The following is a 24,122-nucleotide window of genomic DNA, read 5'->3' as shown; positions in this document are numbered from 1 at the left end:
CCCCATGTTTATGATTGATCTCAAGCAGTTATGAAACCAAAAAACCATCAAAAAACATGTTGTAAGCAACTCTGTGGCTGAGACAAGGCTGTGTGTCTCGCACTTCCGAGACAGTTTGTACCGTCTCGGGTATTTTGGCTCTAACTCCCTCGTCCGATATCGGAATAAGATGATCCAAGATGCGTTAGAAATATGACGAAGAGATCTACAACTTTTTTCTTTTGAGATTCTTCAGATTTGGTTCAAGACAGTCATAACCGTCTCGTAGTTACGAGACAGTTGTGACTGTCTCGCACTTCCGAGACAGTTTGTGTTGTCTCGGGTATTTTGACTTTAACTTCCTCGTCCGATATCGGAATGAGATGATCAAAGATGTATTGGAAAGCTGATGAAGAGATCTACAACTTTTGTCTTTTGAGCTTCTTCAAATTTGGTGTGAGACAGTCATAACTGTCTTGTAGTTCTGAGATAATTGCGACTGTCTCGCACTTCCAAGACAGCTTGTGTTATCTCGGGTATTTTGGCTCTAACTCTCTTGTCCGATATCTGAATAAGATTATCCAAGATGTATTGGAAAGCTAACAAAAAGATATACAACTTTTGTCTTTCGAACTTCTTCAGATTTTGTGTGAGACAGTCATAACTGTCTCGTAGTTCTGAGACAGTTGCGACTGTCTTGCACTTCCGAGACAGTTTGTGTTATCTCAGGTATTTTGGGTCTAACTCCCTCGTCCGATATCGGAATGAGATAATCCAAGATGTGTTTAAAAGTTAACGAAGATATCTACAACTTTTGTATTTTGAACTTCTTCAGATTTTGTGCAAGACAGTCATAACTGTCTCGTAGTTCCGAGACAGTTGCGACTGTCTTGCACTTCCGAGACAGTTTGTGTTGTCTCGGGTATTTTGGTTCCAACTCCCTCGTCCGACATCGGAATGAGATGATCCAAGATACATTGAAAAATTCGCAAAGATCTCTACAACCTCTCATAGACAATATATTCATAGAGTGGGCAAAACACACATGGTACTTCGCCCTTTTGTGGGCCATGAACAACTCCCGATTGAGTTGTTCCTTTATTGTTTAGCGTGTTTCACAGACTCGTACGCTTCGCCGACTTACTTCATGTGCTTTTTATCTTATCTATAGTATCAGATGATCTCCTTTGACTCAGAGAATCCTCTTTGACTCGGATAGTAACATTCATCGTCTTTTCTTTATCTCGAGCTGTGTGCGAGAACCTATAGGTAATTTTTATATGCCTACAGATACCCCCTCCAAAGTGTTTCAGCCTTAATTTTTTATAAAACAGGCTGGAATACTTTGGATATGATACGCCTGGCCATTAATTCGTTGACTTCTTCAACTTTTAGTCTATTCAGGTTTTTTGTCGGATAGCTAAAATTTTTCCGGTGTTACGTTTATCGCTTGACCATTGTCAAAATCTTGAACTGAAGCTGGCGTGTTGATTTTTTGAATTAGTTTGTGTTATTGGATTGATGTTGAACTAATCACCTTCATCAGGAGTTTGTATCTGAGTCACGATTGAACTCACTGAATTAATTCCTTGAACTGACGTTTCATCTTGAGCCTTGTTTCGACGGAATTATCGACGCGTTAGCTGGAGTAGACTTTTGTTGCAATGCGTTTACTGACGTTGGGATATGGAAAGCCCAAGTATAGAGACTGTAAGACCAATTGTTGATGTCGGTTCATCTACCTGTACAGAGTTTCTCCTGGCATAGACCATTATACATTTGTTGATTTTTTACTTAAACATAGGGGGATTTTGATTGTAGGACCAATCATTGGAGCTGATACGACCACAATCACTGGAGAGACTTTTTCGATGCTGTCTTGTGTGCGCGAGAAGTATACCCTACCTCGTGTGTCTGAGGCGGGTTCAATTGTCCCGCTTGAAGAAAGGTGGCCTTCGGGCTGAATTTGTGTCTTCCTTGAGTTTGGCAGAGCTTAAACTTTATTATGATTGTTTATCCTACTCAGAATAAATACTTATAGGATTTTTAACAAATCCTCAGCCATCAACGGATTTGATAAGCCTTTACTGATTACCGTTTGAATCGGGCTAGCATGCAGATTGTTTAAGTCCGTTCTGCATGTAACGTTGTGCTAAGAGAATAAACTCTCTTAGACTCTGTACTATGATGTTGAATACATAGGTTTGGTCATTTTTTACAGGAACGTACCACCCGGCGATGTGTGTTATACGTAGACTTATCTCTAATAAGGGACTTAGATAACGTCCCCTACGAATAAAACATGATTTTGAAAATATTGATGAGTTACGTCTTTTGGTGAAAAGATGAACCCGACACTAGAGAGGAAGAATTTTATATTCTATCTCCTGGTCTCTTTTTTGTTGGTAGAGATGAACCCAATGATGGAGAGGAAGAACTTTATATTCTATCTCCTGATCTCTTTTTTGTTGGTAAAGATTAACCCGATGATGGAGAGGAAGAATTTTATATTCTATCTGCTAGTCTCTTTTTTATTGGTAGAGATGAACTCGGTGCTGGAGAGGAAGAATTTTATATTCTATCTCTTGCTGTAAAAGAAACTCAAAGTAGGATCTCCACTTCGAGAATCTGAAGGGTGAAACTAAGAGTGTGATCTCCACTCTGAGAATTAAGAAGATTTAGATAACCCTAACTGTTAAAAGGATTGATTATCCAATCTAAAAGTGGATTTTTCATTTATCGAGATGGAATTCCAACTTTAGTCCTAACTGTTTAAAGGTTTGACCGAGTGGGGAATGTGTGGAAACCTTTTATTTATCGAGAGGTGATTCTGATTTTGGTCCTAACTGTTTAAAGGTTTGACTGAGTGGAGTTTGAGACGATCCTAACTGTTAAAAGGTTTGATCGTTCAATTTGTGGACCTCTCGTTCATGGAAAGAATCGAGAGGGGATTTTGGCTTTGACCCTAACTGTTTAAATGTTTGACCAAATAGGAGTTTGAGACGATCCTAATTGTTTAAAGGTTTGATCGTTCAATATGTGGACCTCTCGTTCATGGAAAGAATCAAGAGGGCATTTTGGCTTTGGCCCTAACTATTTAAAGGTTTGACCAAATGAGAGTTTGAGATGATCCTAACTGTTTAAAGGTTTGATCGTTCAATATGTGGACCTCTCGTTCATGGAAAGAATCGAGAGGGGATTTTAGCTTTGACCCTAACTGTTTAAAGGTTTGACCAAATGGGAGTTTGAGATGATCCTAACTGTTTAAAGGTTTGATCGTTCAATATGTGGACCCCTCGTTCATGGAAAGAATCAAGAGGAAATTTTGGCTTTGGCCCTAACTGTTTAAATGTTTGACCAAATGGGAGTTTGAGACGATCCTAACTGTTTAAAGGTTTGATCGTTTGTTTGACCAAATGGGAGTTTGAGACGATCCTAACTGTTTAAAGGTTTGATCGTTCAATATGTGGACCTCTCGTTCATGGAAAGAATTTTGAGACGATCCTAACTGTTTAAAGGTTTGATCGTTCAATATGTGGACCTCTCGTTCATGGAAAGAATCAAGAGGGGATTTTGGCTTTGGCCCTAACTGTTTAAAGGTTTGACCAAATGTGAGTTTGAGACAACTTTACCTTTAATAGACTAAATTGTTCAAATGGAATTGAGGCCCTTTCGTTTGCCAAAAGGGAATCTCAGTTTTGAAAGCAAACATTTCGTTCATGAAAGGAATCGAGAGGAAATTTTGGCTTTGGTCCTAACTGTAGGAAGGTTTGACCAAATAAGAAGTAGGAGCGAGGTACAAATAACGATGGGAATGCTAACTTGTACACAACACCTGGTGGGAGTTTTTGGTGTCAAGCGATAAGGACTTAACATGAAGCGGTTTGATCATCGTTATGTATCAGCTGATTGAAATTTTGGATGTCATGTCAGGACTTCAACAGTGGGGATGTTAAAGGCTTAGACACAGTGGGAGTTTGAATGGATTCAACCGTGAAGAATTTTGGTGGACTCACAGTCAATTAATTTGATTAGTGAGAGATTTTGTGGTAGAGGACCATGAATTATTAAGCACTCCACAGTTACTCAGTGGGAGTTTCGTGAGGGAAGATTGACCCGATGAAGTCATTGAATCTCATCTTAACAAAATAGTGCTCCGAAAGTCATAGTAGGAGGGTTTTAATCATCTTGAAAATGATTAAATAGGCATAGTGGGAGGTTCTTAATCATGATTAAGAATAAATTATTCTGATGATTGCTTTTCATCTTGAATAATCAATCAGTTTTGGGTTATCCTTAAAAATACCATGTGTAATATTCTCTAGGAACTTCCCATTGGAATGATTTGAGGTATTCCACCCCCAGATCTTTGGCGAATCAGAGTCCAATTATATTCGACCACATTATTGGGTTATCCTTAAGAATATTAAGAGTAATATTCTCCAGGAACTTCCCGTTGTTGAAAATAAGGGAAGTAGTTTAACCTCGTATACCCGTCGGAGGAAAGGGAGAAGCAGTTTATACTCTTATACTCTTCGGAGTTACATGAAGAAGCAGTTTATACTCGTATACTCTTCAGAGTTACATGGAGAAGTAGTTTATACTCGTGTACTCATCGGAGTTAGGGAAAACAGTTTATACTCGTGTACCCAATGGAGTAAATCTCGTCTTTATTTGGCTTGTTTCGCCGTTATGACGCCGGAGTCAATTAAGGCTTGGATTTTGTTTTTGAGTCCAAAGCAAATCTTGGTGGGATTAAGAATCCTCCTATGATATGCACAGTAGTTTAGATCCATAATCCTCTTAGCTTCTTCCTGATCTTTAATAGGTGGTAGCTCGATTTTGTCGTTGACGAGGAGGTATTTCAAGATAACTGGAACTTCATCATCTTCGAAAGAATACTCCTTCTGGAACTTCGGATCAGGAGTCTTCTGTTGCCTCCGGGGTTGCTATTGTGACATTTGATTAAAATTCACAGTGGTTGTAGATATCGTTGGTTGGCTTCTTTCAGTTTTCTTTCTTTGAAGGAAGCGTTCAGCTTGTTCGCCACATAGTTTTAACTCTTTCCAAGTTGCTGAAGGCACGACCCCTAGGGTTTCCAGAACATTAATAGAGAGATTGTTGTAGCATGTCTGAAAGATGAACTCCTCTATGACAGGATCTCTGCAATTCATTACCTTGTTACGGAAGCGCTTGACAAAATTATCAACTGACTCTCTGTCTTTTTGTTTATCATCCATAAGAGTTCCAATTGACACTTCAGTATCATCATCGAAGAAATTGCTGAGGAACAAACTTTCTATGTCATCCTAACAGTTAACGCTACCAGGTTTGAGACGTCGGTACTAATCGAAGGCGGGCCCATGAAGGGTGCCAACGAATGATCAGATCATCAAAGCCTCGTTTCCAGAGATTACACCCAAGTGAGACTTGAAATAAATCAAGTGCTGAGTAGGTGAGCCTTTCCCGTCAAACAGTGTGAAGTTAATCAGATTGAATTTTTCCAGGTACGGTATTAAATCCCATTCTCTTAGAGAGGGACACAGAATACCCGTCTTCTTTACTTCCCAAGCGGACATCAAAGCATTGACTTTGTTTTCAAGGTCTTACATTTTCTTGTCCTCATCTTCATCTCTCTTTGAGTGATGTTGAGCAGAAATAATTGGGCCACCCCCAGCGTTATTAAGAGGTGTAATTGAACGATCTCTAACATCGTTGTTGGGAGGATCCGTTGAACCACCCCCAGCGTTATTGTTATTGGGAGGTGTATCAGCCATAATGACTTCATCTACTTCTAGATCACTGTCATCTATAATATTCTGAGTACGGCGGCTGGATTCAGCTCGTTAACTGGACTCAGGAGGTTGAAGCTGTTGAGCTTGCAATTCTCTTATTTGTTGGATAGCCAACTCCATCTCCGTCTTCATCTCAGCTCTAATTTCTTCACATTGCTTGGCAAGAGCTTCTTGAAGCATTTGAGCAAACTGATCAAGAGTGATTGTGAACACTTCTCTGGCTTGCTCCGTGCTAGATATTATATCATCCGAAATGATCGCAGAACAAGTGTCCGAAAGTTCATCCTCCGAGGACATTCCTTCATGTATTCTCTTGTAATCCCTATGTCTGATGACTCCTAACTGGAGTCGAGACATCCGTTGAGTAATTCTTGGATTGACTTTTCCTCCCGGGGAAAAGTCGGGATTTGATTCACTTGAATGCCGCTTAGATTTTCCTTTATCAGCCATGTTGATGGTGACTTTAGGAAATTCAATATCTTGGACAGCTGATCTTCTCTTGTGAAAATGTCTCGGCTTGGACTTCGACATTTCGGTGAAAAGCTTCTGGAGCACTGAGACTCTTTGCGGGATGACTTCTCGTTTGGAGTAGTCATATTCTGATAGTACTGCTCTAATGAAGTGCTGACAAGAATAATGAGAGCTCATTTCTCGGATAATCATCTTTTGAGATTTGTTTACACCCCCAGCTTGATAGTATAACTCATCGGTATGATTGCCAGAGTATCCTATCGTCTGTTGGTGTGACCTCCCAGGTATAACGCCGTCTTTTGGCGGACACGACTTCTTCTGAAAATGTAAAGTCTTGTTAGCATTCTCAGGAGTTGCACGTTTAGAACCACCCCTTTGGGGGTGTGGAGTCTTAACGGGCTTCTGAGCTTCGATATGAACCCCCAAGCGGGTGGAAATCGAGATTTTCCCAACTTGGGATTGCCTTAGGTTGGTGGGAGGACACGTACGACCCCCAGCCTGATAAGTCATTTGGATTTTGTTCACAGGACCCAAGCGTTCCTTGACCAGAGTTTTGTCTCGATCTTCGTGCAAAGGACCAAGGCGATCCACCATTGTGATTTTAACCTTTGACAGGTCAGGGTTGACCCAAGGCTTCACTGATGGTATAGCAGATATATTTGGAGCAGACAGACAAGGAATGGATGTCGATGGAGTCGAAGGATTAGCTTCGGGGGCTGTTCTTTAGGCGAGACACTTGCTAGTGTCTCGGATAAAGTCTCTTTGGGCGAGACATTTGAGATTGTCTCGGACAAAGGCTCTTTGGGCGAGACAGTCTCCACCATCTCGGCCAAAGGGCTGAGTCTTGATGGCCTCCGAATGCTGATTTTGCATAACTTCGGACTTTGGAATCCAAACTTTGCGGAGTTTTGGTGGTTCTTTAGCCACCGTTACCTTCTTCCTTTCTTGTATTTGTTGCACCAGCGCACGAACACGAGCGATATTTGCACGACGCTTCTAGATGCGTTCCTTAAAGGTCGAACGGGCTCTTTTGACAAGAACTCATTCCTCCGTCGTAAGTTTAGAAGAGATGTGAGTGGTTTGTCATTGAGGCGACTGGACCACTTGATGTTTCCTTGACTTTAGGTCCGCGTAGTAACGAACCCCGTCGGTTTGTTCCAAGGATTTAGCCATTTGACAAACGCGGCGCTGACGTTGTCTCTGACGAGCCCTCTTCGTCAGTGCCAGTAGGCTTTGATTCAATGACTCCTTAATTGGAGTAGAATCATTGTGAGCAGAGGTGTTGTGAGTAAAATCCTCAGCAACAATCGGATGAGAGTCTTCACCAGTAATATTCGACGGAGTTGAAAATTTGTAAACCTACTTAGAAGACGAAATCTTCCTGCATTTACGAGGTGAGGAAGATTTTGCAGATGAGGATGACAAATACTCCTCAAACTTCGCTTGGTTAAATTCGTACTCGACCGTGGATTCAACCGGTATCTTGATCGGCTGCGACACGACGGTCTCGACAGCAAGGCCATTGACTCCCACTGTGGTCGCCAGTTTGTTTGCGTCAGGAACAAGTTCTGTTGAAAAATTCATTATAACTGTTTATCGATTACAATGAATACAAAAGAGTGAACTTCGTACTTTGTAAAACTACTCTTTACAACAAAAATTAAATTACAAGCTCCTTAGAAACAAACGTAGGAACGTTGTTTGGATCGCTGCTTGCGCAGGATCTTTGCCTGTGCCAAGGGTGCGTTAGCCCGTGGACCACCAAATCATGAATTCTGATTGAATCGTGAAGGATTTGAGGATTCTTCCTTCGTTTAGAAGCAAGAATAGTTTCAGTGAAGAATTCTGATTGAATCGTGAAGGATTTGAGGATTCTTCCTTCGTTTAGAAGCAAGAATAGTTTCAGTGAATATCTTATCGAAGTAAGATGAACACTCTTCTCAAGATCAAGTCAAAGCTTAGATCTTAAGGAACCTCCAAATTGTTGAAAAGAGATGAACTCTTGAAATTTGCCCAAGCCTTTTAAAAATCTCTACCCAATTGCTCAAGTAATAGCCTCTCTGCTCTCTTGGATCTGCTCTTTGGATCCGCTCCAAAAAATGCTCCATCCCCATTTGTAACCATCGTCCTACTACTTAAATACCATATTTTTATAAGGTTAGTGGGCCTATTTTTAGTTTATAACTATCTCCCCACGTTTATGGTTGATCTCAAGCAGTTATGAAACCAAAAAACCGTTAAAAAACGTGTTGTAAGCAACTCTGTGGCCGAGACAGGGCTGTGTGTCTCGTACTTCCGAGACAGTTTGTACTATCTTGGGTATTTTATCTCTAACTCCCTCATCCGATATCGGAATGAGATGATCCAAGATGCGTTGGAAAGATGACGAAGAGATATATAACTTTTATCTTTTAAGATTTTTAGATTTGGTGTGAGACAGTCATAACTATCTCGTAGTTCTGAGACAGTTGCGACTGTCTCACACTTCCGAGACAGTTTATGTTATCTCGGGTATTTTGGCTTTAACTTCCTCGTCCGATATCAGAATGAGATGATCCAAGATACGTTGGAAAGATGACTAAGAGATCTATAACTTTTGATTTTTGAGATTCTTCAGATTTGGTACAAGACAGTCATAACTATCTCGTAGTTCTAAGACAGTTGCGACTATCTCGCACTTCCGAGATAGTTTGTGTTATCTCGGGTGTTTTGGTTCTAACTCCCTCGTCCGATATCGGAATGAGATGATCTAAAATGCATTGGAAATCTAACGAAGAGATATATAACTTTTGATTTTTTAGCTTCTTCAGATTTGGTGTAAGAAGTCATAACTATCTCATAGTTCTGAGATAGTTGCGACTGTCTCGCACTTCCGAGAAAGTTTATGTTGTCTCGGGTATTTTGGCTCTAACTCCCTCATCCGATATCGGAATGAGATGATCCAAGATGTATTGAAAATATAACGAAGAGATATACAACTTTTGTGTTTTGAGATTCTTAAGATTTGGTGTGAAACAGTCATAACTGTCTCGCAGTTCTAAGACAGTTGCGACTATCTCGCACTTCCGAGACAGTTTGTGTTGTCTTGGGTATTTTGGCTCCAACTTCCTCGTCCGATATCGGAATGAGATGATCCAAGATGCGTTGTAAAGCTTAAAAAGATCTATACAACCTTCCATAGACAATATACTTATGGATTGGGCAAAACACACATGGTACTTCACCCTTTTGTGTGCGAAGCACAACTCCCGGTTGAGTTGTTCCTTTATCGTTTAGCGTGTTTCACAGACTCGTACGCTTCGCCAACTTACTTCATGTGCTTTTTAGCTTATCTATAGTATCAGATGATCTCATTTGACTCAGAGAATCCTCCTTGACTCGGATAGTAATATTCATCGTCTTTTCTTCATCTCGAGCTGTGTGCGAGTACCTATAGGCAATATTTTTTATGCCTACACATAGAGCTCGTGAAAACAAATTAGTCTCCTTCTTGATATTTAGTTTGGGAATGTACAAACTCTTTCTAGTCTTGATCTCCCTCCATATATTAATTATAATATTCTCTATAAATGTTGCTTTGTAATTAGAAAAAGTACGAGAATTGATTTTCAATTGATAATGAGTTTACTCTTAGTCTATCACGAGGGGCTTTTGGTACCACTACTACAAAAGCCCTTTATACTAACGGTTAATTGATTAAACCGTTGCTATTAAAGCTTATTGAAGCAATTATGTAAGATCTATTTTTTTCTTTCTATTTGAAACAGTTGCCGAGTAAAATCTTAATTAATTAAAAAATAGATATTTTTTATTAAAATTAAGGTGGCAAAATAAATTCGTGGGAACAAATAAAACCACAAAAACAATTAGGAAGGCGGTGATTTTTCTCTCTTGTATAACCTTCACTCTCCCTCAAGTACTTAGGGCATCTCCAACCCTTTGCCTCAAAATGGTGCAAATTTTGTACCAAAATGGTGCAAAAGTCACATCTAACAGTAATTCATCTCCAACCCATTGCACCATTTTTTGCACCAAAAAGGAATATTCTCTGTATCTTTCTTTTTATCTACTTTTATATGATTATTTTTTATCCCCTATATTTTTAACTATTTCAACAATTAACCTCACATATCAAATTTTATTTTTTCACATATTTTCCAAACAAAATGATTTATTATTTAAAAAATTAAACTAATAAAACAATAAAATATTATATACCTATTATTAATATTGCCAAAATATTACATTCAAGAACACAACAGAAAATAAAATGTAAGAAAATAATTAAACATTAACAACAATGTAAAAATTACAAATTTAGTATGCTCTTAACTATCTGAATTAGTGTATTCCTCCCATAGATGATCTATCAATGCTTTACGAAGCGCAATATGGGCATCTTTATCCTTGATTTTTCCGTAACGTGCAATAAATTGACCAAATCTTGTAGTTTCATCTGCTACCATATCAACTTCTGGTGTTGGTGCTTCCCTCACTTCTTGAATTGTTGCATAAAGATCACGTTCATCCTCGATTATCATATTGTGCATAATAATGCATGCAGTCATTATGTCATGTAATACATGTTTTTTCAAAAAACGTGCTGATCCTGCCACGATTGCAAATCGTGATTGGAGAACTCCGAACGCACGTTCTACATCTTTTCTACATGCTTCCTGTTTCATGGCAAAATATTTTTTCTTCCTACCTTGTGGCTGTTGGATTGTTTGTACAATAGTAGCCCATTTCGGATATATACCATCAGCTAAATAATAACCCATATTATACTCTTTTCCTTGAATAACATAGTGAGCGGGAGGAGCAATACCTTGAGCTAGGTTAGAGAAAAGATTAGATGACTCCAGCACATTGATATCATTATTGGTGCCTGGCATACCAAAATATGCGTGCCATATCCAAAGATCATAATCTGCCACAGCTTCGAGGATAATAGTTGGTGACCCACTACGTCCTGTGTATTGCCCAGACCATGCTGTTGGACAATTTTTCCATTTCCAATGCATACAATCAAGACTTCCTAACATTCCTGGAAAACCACGTTTTTTTCCAATATAGAGTAGCCTAGCAATATCGTTAGCGTTAGGTGTTCGTAGATACCGCTCTGCGAATATTTCCACCATAGCACGACAAAATTTTGTCATACTTTTAATTGCTGTTGACTCACCTATTTTAACGTATTCGTCCGTAGCATCAGCTGGTAGACCGTATGCCAACATGCGAAAAACAGCTCTTACTTTCTGTAACGGTGATAATCCCATTCTACCAAGTCTATCACTTCGTTGTTGGAAGTAATAGTCATGATCTTTCACTGCATCAACAATACGAAGGAACAAACTTCTTGACATCCGATATCGACGACGAAACATATCTTCTCCAAAACGTGGATTATCGGCAAAATAATCTATGACCAAATTCTGATGCGCATTTTCTCGATCGCGGTTGATCACGGCATGACCGGGAATCGAGCCACCATGGATCGGTTGGTAGTTGTGTTGACGTAAATTGTTAACGAGGATCATGTTGTTGTTGATGTACTCACAAATTACTTCTTCGGTTTCATCAATCTCTGCAATGATATTGGACAGAAAATTATCATCATCCGAAGATGAAGATGATGATAAGTATGATGGACCTCCAACATCGAAATTCATTTTTGAAGTAAGAAAAGAATGACTGAAGTATGCAGAAATGGAGAATAATAATTTTAACACAACAACGAGTAATTGTGTGGATGTACCTAATCTAGTATGCTATTTATAAAACTTTGCTTAGCTGTATACATTGAACAATGTGTAAAGTTGAGCTGATTTTAGGAAATGCTTTCCAGCTGTTATCAATTTGTCACAAAATTCAAATTTGCTTTTAGCTGTATACGTTGGACAATATGTAAAGCTGACATGATTTTAAAAATTGATTCCCACTCGTACAAAGCTTCCACACAATTCAAGGAGAGCTGAGCTGTGTATACGTTGGACAATGTGTAAAGCTGACCTGATTTCAAAAATTGATTCCCACTGACAACGTTGGATAATACACAATTCAAGGAGAGCTGAGCTGTGTATACGTTGGACAATGTGTAAAGCTGACCTGATTTCAAAAATTGATTCCCACCGACAACGTTGGATAATGTGTAAAGCTGATCAGTTTGTACAAAATGATTCAATTTCAAATGTTGACCACCGACAAATTCAAACCAACCGCAAATTCAAATTCAAATTCAAACAAAAAAAAAAACAAATTTGGATTGGCTATAAATAACATTCACGAATTCTACTTCAAACCACCCAATTCGAAGTATTTCTGATCTCCAAACCAACCACTTTTTACAAAAAATGTCTGTTCGATCAACTGGGTACACGGTTACTGAAGATGTGCTCCTTTGTCAAGTATTCTTGGATATTTCTCAAGACCCTATTATCGGTAGAAACCAGTCTCGAGATGCATTTTGGTCTCGTGTGGAGGACAAATACAATGAACTTCGAGATCAGCATTTTGAGATGCGTACGAGCCGATCAATTCGTTCTCGAATGGAAATTATAAGTAATGAAGTAAGGAAATTGAATGCGTGCTTGAGACAAGTAGAGAATCTGAATCCAAGTGGTGCTTCAGATGAAGATATTGTAAGTATTCTATTAATTATCGTTTGAATTTTATTATTATTGTTGAAATACATAACTTGATGTTCACTATAATTTACAGTTAGTTCAAGCAAAGATGTTATTTATGCAAGAACCGAAGTACAAAAAAGGTTTCAAATTTGATCATGTATGGAATATGGTTAAAATTTTCGAAAAATTCAAAGATGATGTCCCCACAGCAAGACAAGTTGGTCGAAGACAATCCCAAAGTGTGAACTTTGACTCGTCACAATCAGATAATCCCACTCTGGAATCTCCTATATCAACATCTCCTGGACTGACATCATTTACTCCATCTGAACGACCTATTGGGGTAAAAAAAGCTAAATTGAAAAGGAAAAATAATGATCATGAGTCAAGTGTAGTGGACTCCATCGAGACCTCCAACAATCGACTTATAGACAGGTTAGACAAGGCGAGCTTGGACAGGCAAGAAGCATTTGATATCGAACGAGAAAAGATAGCCATGAAAAAAGATAGAGATGAATGGAAAATTATAATGAAAGATTTGAATTCCATTGCTGATCCAAACGTGCGTGAGTACGTTCGAGCTCAACAGATTAAAATAATACAAAAAAGAAATCAACAAGAACAAGGGTCTGCTTCTAATTTTGGCAATTATTTTAATGATATTGGACACTCTGGCCCCGATCTACCAGATTATTGAGAGTTGCTTTTTCATCTTAAGTAACGTCACCATGTTTAGTTTGTATTTTATGTTTTATTTTAATGAAGTTTTATATTATGTGTGTCAGTTTTTATATGTTATGTATTTTAGATATGTAATTTATATTTGAATTATGTATTATGATTGCTCTTTAATGAAGTTTTATATTATGTATGTCTAGGTTTTAATATTATAATTAATAATAATGTCTGTTAAATTTTAGCATTTTTTTATTGTTAAAAAATAATTTATTTTGTCCACATTATACAATTGGGGTAAAATTATAAAATTTAAATATTATTGGGGTTGTTTTATATATTTAATGAAACAATTGGGGACAAATTGTAAATATATAAAAGTATGAGGTTTAAAAAAATAAAAAAATAAAAAATAAAAAAAAACAGTAATGGGGGATGAACAGTGCGATGCCAAATATAGCGTCGCGCTGTTCATCCCCGTCAAAATGCGGCAACAAATGCCGCTCGATTGGAGCTCCCACGCAGCGGCATTTTCACTTTTCGCCTCAAAATGCCGCTGCGTTGGAGATGGTCTTAAACCCCTCCACTCTCACCTGATCATCATCTCTGCATGATCGACCTAGCTAGAAAAACTCCACTCTCAAAAACTTAGAACGACGTCGATCCTCCGCACGATTCGTCTCTGATCTCACCTCAAGACCACCACGCACCTTCCAGATCTCAAGACCACCGCTCTGAAACTCTCAATTGATATCTGATCTCGCCTCAAGACCGCCGCTTTCCAGATCTCAAGGCCAACGCTCTGAAAGTATCAATTGATCTTCGATCTCGCCTTAAGACCACCACTTTCCAGATCTTTACGAATCTATCGGAGTCGTGTGATCGTGGTTGCGTGTCTCAATTGATCTCCAATTTCTGGCAATTGCATGTGCTAATCATCTCATTCTACAAAGGTATTTTGAACTATCTTATTATTGTGATTAAATTATTTAATTAGCTTTTTAAAAACCCCAATCGGTTATCAATTATGAGCATCTAATTTGTAGAGGAAAGCCCTCTATTTTTCATTTTATACAGAAAAAAATAACTTTTAGTTTTGTTCTTATTAGGAAAATCCTAATCTAGATCTAAGAGACATGTTTTTCATGCTCTCCCTCAACCAATTTGGAATTTCTGTATATTTCGGTACATAGTAGTCTTTTTTCTTTTAACAATTTATAAATTATTTTTAAGACCTGTGAAATCAATTTTAGCATGTAGCTTATTACAAAATTTTCTAGGTAACCTCATTTTAAAAATTCATACAAAATTAAGGTACATGCTTCTGTCAATGTTTGTAAATATGGAATTTGATTATGTACATTTTATGTATTTCATACAACAAGTTTTTTTTCCTAGGTTCATTTTGTGTCCTTCTATCTATGATAATTTTATGTTCCTATGGAATTTTATTATGTGCATTTTTATGTATTTCTTTGTAATTCTTTTCACCAATAAAAAACTCCAACTATTGCTGGTATTAGTTTGTTATTAATTTCTCTATTGAATGAGTTACATGAGTGTCCTCATTCCATGAAAACTAATAGTATTTTTCAAATATGAAGCATGCTTACATGGTTTGCTTAGAATGAACTCTGTTGATTTTTTTTCTGGTCAATGAACATAATTTTGAAGATTCTATGTATTAAAATTGAATTAGAGAAAATAAGTGGTGCATTTTTAAGAAGAATGCATACTGTTTATAGATAAAAATTTAAGTTCCAGTGAACACGTCATACTCGGATGACACAAAGCTATCTGAAGAGGGATAGCAAGATTGGGCATGCATTTAGATTGTAAAACACATAAAGGACGTGAAGAGTTAAATCCAAGCTCATCAAATTGATATACATAACCCGTTGTTTTTGTCTCGTATTGGGTTTTTCAAAACAATAGAATAAATTATGCATGAAATTATTATAGAGGGAAAATAAAATAAAATCATGAAACAATCCATTAGTCATGTCAATTTAAGAGGCTTCGCTTTATATATTTATATACCAGTAGGCCATTCACACCTTGTCCGTGACTATTATATGTCATTTTACCCATAAATTTTCCTTTTCAAATTAATATAATGAATTTTATATGTCAATTATTCTATTAGATACCTTGAGAGATGGAACACGATTACATTGTCGATAGGAGTTGGATGTATAAGGAGGAAAATGAATGCTTTGAAGAATTTTGTATAGCTGGAGTTGATTGTTTCATTGAGTTTACACTTCATCATTCGGTAAAAGGTTGGTCCAATGTATGTTTTCCATGCAGAAAATGTCAAAACCAATATAGCTATGATAAAAAAACCATTAAAATGCACATAGTCAAGAATGGTTTTGTACATGGCTACACTAAATGGTATTTTCATGGTGAAAATCGAAAGAGGCTCCGGGAGGAAACAATTAATGTTCTTCCATCAAGAGTTGGCATGGTAGGAATGCTAGCATCTATTTGTCCATCGTCTTCGGCTTATGAAAATGACACGACTTCAGAATCATCAAATAGAATAGGAAGAGATAGGAATGCAAAAAATTTTGAAAATTTGATCGAGGATGTAACGAAACCACTTTATCCTAATTGTCAGAAGTACTCAAAATTATCTTTTATTGTTCGTTTGTTTCAAATTAAAGAAACCACTTTATCCTAATTGTCAGAAGTACTCAAAATTATCTTTTATTGTTCGTTTGTTTCAAATTAAGTGTTTGAATAAATGGAGTTTGTCAGAAGTACTCAAAATTATCTTTTATTGTTCGTTTGTTTCAAATTAAGTGTTTGAATAAATGGAGTAATAAGTCATTCTCCAGTCTTCTTGAGCTGCTTAAAGACCTTTTACCTGAGGATAATCTCGTGCCAAAGACATGGTATGAAGCAAATAAGGTGATGGATGAAATAGGCTTAAAGTGCAACGAGATACATGCATATTGTAACGATTGTGTGCTATTTAGAGAGGAATATGAAAACTTGAATTCATGTCCTGTGTGCAAAGAATCAAGATGGAAGCAAAGAAGAGAAGATTCACTTTCTGTTAATTCCAAGGCTGCAGAAGTTATATATGTCCAAAAAAAATAGCTGTAGACATGACTTGGCATCACAACGCTCCTAGGGAAGACAAAAAAAATGAGTCATCCTGGAGACTCTAAAGCTTGGAGAGATTTTGATGCAAAACATCCTTCATTTGGCGTGGAACCTCATAATGTAAGGCTTGGTCTTGCTAGTGATGGGTTTAGTCCTTTTAAACTAATGATTGGCGGCAACTGAAGCACATGGCATGTGGTTTTGATTGCATACAACCTTCCACCATTGTTTGCTATGAAGCAATCTTTATTCATGTTGTTCCTTTTAATAGATAGTCCAAAGTTACCTGGTAATGATGTCGATGTATACTTACAACCCTTGATTGATGAGCTCGACACTTTATGGGAAGATGGTATCGACACATATGATACGACAAATGATGAAACTTTTAAGATGAGAGTTGCTATTTTGTGGACAATCAATGACTTCCCTGCATATGGTATGTTATCAGGTTAGAACACTAAAGGGTATACTACATACCCAACTTGTCATACTAACCATGGTCTATATACTTACCTTGTAGCAAAAAATGTGTGTACTTAAGGCATCACTGCTTTCTATCGACCAATCACACGTGGAGAAATGATATGAAAAATTTTAATGGTAAAGTGGAGAAAAATATTGCTCCAATTCTATTATCTGGACATGATGTATTAAATCAGGGGCAAAATTACAATAATGTGACATTTGGAAAGAGATTTTTTTTGAAAAGCAACCAACACTAAAAGGTTGAAAAAAGAAGAGTATTTTCTTTGAACTACCATATTGGAAAACATTATTGGTGCGTCACAACCTAGATGTTATGCACGTTGAGAAAAATATTTATGATAACATATTGAGTACTCTATTATGTCGAGATGGAAAAACAAAAGACAATCTTAATGCTCGTAGAGATTTGAAAATTTTAAACATCAGGAAGCCTTTGCATCCTAAAGAGATAGCCAGTAGAGCAGAAAAGTTTGTGTTGCCTCATACATCCTATAACATGAGAAAAGAGGAGAAAGAAAGATTCTTAAAAGTTTTGAAGGACTTAAAACTTCTTGATGATTTTTCTTCAAACTTCTGAGGACAAGTTCGGATCGGAGAAAGCAAGATCAATCGTTTGAAGAGTCATGACTATCATGTTTTGATGCAACAACTCCATCCATTAGCCATGAGAACATCACTTAGAAAGGATGTAGGTCTTGTTTTGAATGACTACTGTAGCTTCTTCAGAGAATTATGCTCTAAATTCATTGATGTACATCTGATAGAAAAGCTTGAGCAAAGTATTCCTATTATTCTATGCAAGCTTGAAGTATTTTCCCTCTAGCATTCTTCGATGTCATGGTACATTTGACTGTCATTTAGCGAGAGAGGCTAAACTCACAGGACCAGTTTAATATCGTTAGATGTACCCTATTGAGAGGTATGGTAAAATGAATTATATTCACTTTATTTTATATTTATTCTAAAAGTATAATTTATAATTTTCATGTAGGTATTTGCTTACACTAAAGAACTATATATGAAATAGAAGCTGCCCAGAAGGTTCAATTGTTGAAGGGTACTTGATGGAGAAGGCTATAATATTTTGTGCATGTTACCTTGATGATGAGGAGTCAAAACTTAATTGACCAATGCGACTTCAAGAAGGTCCCCTTGGTACAGGAAAGAGTCAAAAACTATCGACCTCAGAATTGTACCAAGCATATCGCTTTATACTTGACAATATGGAATCAATACACCCATATCGAGAGTATGTTTTGTGGATCTATTTTATAGTTTTGTTAATGTTTTTTATTTTAATAGGATATTGGTAATCCAGGTTGTATGATAAACTTGTAAAAGAAAGGCTTTCTCATTAGGACAACCGCTAAGTCCAAGTTGAAGGACATAGAAATTTTGTTGACTGGTTTAGGTCTCATGTAAGCTTTCAAAACTACTTTACTTAAACTTTATAATTTTTTATAATAGCAATTTCTAATGCATTTATTACTTTGTCATAGATTAATACATTAAAGAGACAAAATGTTCATTTATATGAGGAAGTGATAAATCTCACTTTTGGTTCTCTACCCGATGTTACATGTTATCCAGCAGTTGGTGTCAATGGATATAAATTAGAAACCAAAGCCGTCGAGGCTACAAGAACAACACAAAACATCAGTGTTGTGACTGTGGGTGGTGAGAGGAAATTATTTTATGGGGTAATAGATGAAATATTAGCTATACAAGTACCAAAAATAAAACCTATTGCTTTATTTAAATGCACTTGGTATGACTATAGAGAAGGATTAGGATGGAAGAAAGATGATTACAATCTTATATCCATTAATACAACTCTGAATAGCTACATAGATGAGCCAATCATATATTCATCACAAGTAAGATAAGTGTATTACTCAAAGGATCATAAAAATCCAAACTAGAGTGTTGTGTGTCACTGGAAGCCAAGAGATACTTATGAAGTTCTTAAAAAGGGGCAACATACAGAAGAGGAAATTGAAAATGAAGATATTAAAATTTGTTCAGAGCATCAATCCATGTATCCCTCCAAAAGGCATTACAATAGATGATGGTAATATTGAGTGGGTTAGAGAAGATATGGGAATTGACACATTTGTAAGTCAGAAAGATCTCGAGGGAGCTAAAGTTTTCTTGGGAAAGAATAAAAAGAAATCTCAGGTATTTTAGATGATATTTTATCTTAATTGAAATTTTATTCATAATATTTATTCTTTGTGCTTATCTTGAAAATATCCTTTCTTATATATGCAATTAATATTTATGATAAATATTGATGAGAACTTGTTTCAGTAGGTACAAGATGCCACCTAAAGCTGCTAACATGATGATGAAAAAGAAGAGTATAGATATCCTTATGTGACGCCCTTGGGTTCACACAAGGCTGCAGTCCAAGGTGAAACCAAGAATGTCAAACCTGCTATGCACCACACCGTGCAATAACATGTTTCACCATCACAATTCTATCACTCTAGTAGAGTCAATAATAGGTGTAGGTACAAAAGCAAGTAAAAAGTACTACAAGAGATAACTGATGAAATGATAGAGACAATATTTCATCATCCAACATACAGGAATACAAAGTAAATCAATATTTCATCATCCAACATACAGGAATACAAAGTAAATGTCTGAAATGAATAAACTGGAGTTTTTAATAAATCTCAAATACAATAAGTCTGAGTAAAGGAAATAAGACACACAGCCTTTACACATCTAGAATAAAGTCCTCAAATGTCTAAACAAAGTCTACAGTGGGGCTCCATAAATAAAAATATAACTAAATAGACAGCTGAAGCTAAGGTGCATCGCCATCGACCTGTGACTCTCCGGGCTTCTGGCTCGTTACCTGAAAGGGGGAGGGACAACGAGCATCAAAGCGCTAGCGAGAATACATAATATTCTAGAATCATAGATCCTAACAAAAGAGGATTTTAGTATTTAGAGATTTACAACACGAGTATAGGTACGTCGAGCGAAATAATCCAAACAAGGAAACCCTCATGTATATACCTTTTATCTCAAATTGTAAATCCCTAATTACCAAACCCGAAATCTAATACATGAATAATAAACTAAAAGAAACAGCCCATCTCAAGACTTAATCAAAAGTCACGCCGAAATCATATAAGTGTCAAAGGTCAATATCACATAAGTGTCGTATCCTGTCTAGGTAGCTATCATGTCCAAATCTCATGTAATCATGTCATGTCCTGATTTAGATAAGTGACATACTCATAACTTAACAACTGTCCAACACATGGTCTAATATATAAATATCCAACACGATGACCGAAATGGATTATAGTCCAACACGAGGACTTCAGTGGATTATAGTCCAACACGAGGACTTCAATGGATTATAGTCCAACACGAGGACTTCAATGGATTATAGTCCAACAGATGGATTAATAATAATGTATGATCAACACATGGACTATGAACAAAGAAGTGTAATTGTCACCAGCATATGTGGAAAGATATACATATCCCAATCTTGTACGTGTTTCAATGTGCGGGTTTAAACTTGTGTCAAAAGTGTCAACTCACATGAATAGACAAGTCACTATCATTGCAATGTAGTGTCAGATAATCGAGGCGACCCCTCGGTATGTGGAAAGATATACATATCCCAATCTTGTACGTGTTTCAATGTGCGGGTTTAAACTTGTGTCAAAAGTGTCAACTCACATGTATAGACAAGTCACTATCATTGCAATATAGTGTTAGATAATCGAGGCGACCCCTCGGACGTATAAAATACACAACCAAAATAAATACATGCACAAACAGTGCGGCGGTCGACCGCAGAAACCACTCGACCGCGCATAGGGCAGAGACGTTCTGCTCGACAGAACGCCCAGCGGTCGACCGCCGCGTCACACGCGGTCGACCGCGAAATGAACAAAAGCTTTTTCCAGATTTCTGTTCTGCTTCGAAATCGATCCAAACAATACACCTATGCTTCCATACAATATATTACACATTCTAATACATATGAATCATCGTATAATAACATCTAGCATGAAAACAAAAATCATCACTAGGATTTGTGAACTTCTATACACATGATTTAAAAGTTATAAAACAGTAAACTTGCATCAAAACTCAGAGTTCAAAAACAATTTTTCAGATCCGGATCTATTACAGAAAAGAAATTCATTTGGTGAGGTTATTTTCAAACTGAAATATTGGATTTTCGCATCATATGCTACAAGAACTATACTTATATGTAAACTAGCATTTTAGGCTCAACAAATCTCAATAAAATCATTAGAAAACCCATAAAAACGTGGGTGAAGGGCTGGGTGAGATGTCACTCGCCTGAGGGGGTTGATGAACACCCAAAAACGAGTGAGAACGGTCCTCCTTCAATCTGAGCAGCGAAACTCCACCGAAAATCCTTCGAAACGCCCCAAAAACGCCAAAATCCGAGCTAGGGTTTTGAGAGGAGAGAGAGAAGGGGGCTGGGGCTATTAGGGTTCAATAGAGGGTTCTGAGAGCTTCAAAACGAGTATATATACTTAGGATAGCAATCGGGTTTGGTATAAACAAAACCCGCCCGAAACAGAACTGGCAGAACCAGGTTCGCTGCGCGGTCGACCGCAGCGACCACGGCGGTCGACTGCGCAGGTTCCTGGGTCATTCTCAGACTGAGGTTCGGTGAAAATGCTATAACTTTCTCATCTGATCTCGGAATGAGATGATCTAAGATTCGTTAGAAAGCTCTTGAAGAGAACTACAACTTTGATCTTATATACTTTTCCAGATTCTAAATAAATCACTGTGCAAAACATAAAAACTCTCAACTGGTCAAAATTCTCAGATTCTCACTATTTGCCTTTGTGCATGTTTTGTGTATTTACACTCGTATATTCACAATTATGCATTGAATTGATCTCAAATCAATTCCTATCATACTCAAACATAAAAATACATTATTTTCATCATATAACATATTTATAATTATTTATCACACTATATTCAAATTTTCGGGGTTTTACATTCTTCCCCCCTTAAAAGAATTTCGTCCTCGAAATTCAGAAATTATACTCAAACAAATAATATTACTCTAGACAAGCATATTATGATATTTACCTTTAACAATCTAGGATGACTATATCCCACTCAACCCTTAATCAAATGGAACTAGTACGTCGGGCGAAAAATCCAAACAAGGAACCCCCCATATATATACCATGTGTTCCAAAAGATTAAGAATTGAGCAAAAATATCCTCATTCTAGCGTTAAATCAAAATATAACCACACAAATAGTCGCACACATAAATCAATCCACTTCCTCACTAGGTGCAGGAAGTAGCGCGGCATAACATCTTCGCGCTCCCAAAAATCATCTTTGATGTCTACACTCAACCATTAAAATGTAAATACTCCCACTTAACCCCTAACTAAATGGAACAAGTACATCGAGCGAAAAATCCAAACAAGGAACCCCTCATATATATACCATATGTTCCAAGTACTTAGGAGATAAGTGTTAATACCCTCATTTTAGTGTTAAGTATAAACATCACTATACAGGTAACCATAAGTCATAAACAAGTCATACAAAAATTTAATTTACTTGATCAAACAATTGTGGGTAGTCGCGATGTATATCCTCCTCGCGCTCCCGAGAAACCTCCTCAACTCCTTTCTGGTTCCACTGAATTTTCACCAAGGGGAAAAAATATATATTGATTCTAAATTTCTTGTCTTTTCTAGCAAGTATACAAACTAGGATCTCAATCGTAGTCAAACCATCCTGAAGCTAAATCTCTGATGCGTTCAACACTCACTGCTGCTCTTCATCATGTAATTGTGTCTTGAACATTAAAACATGAAATACTTGTGTACACTAGACATCGCTGCTGAAAAGTCTAGTCCATATGAAACTGCCCCAATAAACTCCAAAAATCCGGAACGGTCCAATACATCTCAGCTCAAGCTTTCACCGCCTTCCGAATCGCTGAACGTCTTTCATAGATGATACTCTCAGCACAACTAACTCTTCAAATCTGACCACTGGAATGAAATGTGCTGACTTCATTAGTCTATCCATTTTCATCCAAACAGAATCGTTTTCTTTCTTCGACTTCGGCAACCCTACAATAACGTCCATAAAAATGTCCGCCTACTTTCACTTTAAAATGGGTAAAGGCTGAAGTGTTCCTACCGGTCTCTGATGTTCCACCTTCACTTGCTGACAGGTAAGACACTTAGCTACATGCTCTAAAATCTTCCTAGGCCTATCACTCCAATAAAAGTGTCTCTTTAAGTCCTTGTACGTCTTAGGTGTTCCTGGATGTACTGAATCGTGAATCCATATTCCTCAATAAACTCAATCCACCGTCGCTGTCTCTGGTCGAGTTCCTTCTGGGAGAAAAGATATTTCAAACTCTGGTGGTCGGTGAACAACTCAAACTGTACTCCATACAAGTAATATCTCGTGAATTCAGTGCAAATGCCACTGTTGCTATCTCCAAATCATGAGTGGGGTAGTTCTGCTCGTTCACACTCAACTATCACGAGATATACGCTACTGCCCTCTGAGTTCGCATTAAGACGCCTCCCAAACCTGCTAACGATGCCTCTGTACAGACACGAATGTCCTGACGCTGCTCAGAATAGTCAAACTGGTGCTGTAGTCAGCTTAGCTTTTAAAGCATCAAAGGCCTTCTGGCACTCTGTGTTCCAGATGATCTGTTCACCCTTCTTCATAAGGCATGTAAGTGGTGCCGAAATCTTCAAGAAGTCTAGGATGAACTTCCTGTAATAACCGGCTAACCCAAGAAGCTTTGAATCTCTGTCGCCGTCTTCAGCGGTTCCAAATCAAGAACTGTTGTAACCTTAGCTGGACCCACTACTATGTCCTCTCTACTGATGATGTGGCCGAAAAATCTGACTCCTGAAAGCCAAAACTTGCACTTGCTGAACTTGACATATAACTGA

General features: G+C 37.4%; 2 protein-coding genes across 2 annotated transcripts; one reads left to right on the top strand and one right to left on the bottom strand.

The window, feature by feature from the left end:
* On the bottom strand, window positions 10,574-11,917 carry LOC109838888 (putative nuclease HARBI1). The gene has a single exon (XM_020407318.1). It carries the CDS (start codon window positions 11,915-11,917, stop codon window positions 10,574-10,576), a length of 1,344 nt encoding a protein of 447 aa, XP_020262907.1.
* LOC109838887 (glutathione S-transferase T3-like) lies at window positions 12,599-13,571 on the top strand. The gene is made up of 2 exons (XM_020407317.1): window positions 12,599-12,886; window positions 12,966-13,571. Exons 1-2 carry the CDS (start codon window positions 12,599-12,601, stop codon window positions 13,569-13,571), a joined length of 894 nt encoding a protein of 297 aa, XP_020262906.1.

This window comes from Asparagus officinalis, chromosome 4 (genome assembly GCF_001876935.1).
Source record: "Asparagus officinalis chromosome 4, Aspof.V1, whole genome shotgun sequence".
In the NCBI taxonomy this organism is placed as follows: domain Eukaryota; kingdom Viridiplantae; phylum Streptophyta; class Magnoliopsida; order Asparagales; family Asparagaceae; genus Asparagus; species Asparagus officinalis.
Note: the sequence above shows the minus strand (reverse complement) of the source record. Positions and strands in the feature narration are given on the sequence as shown.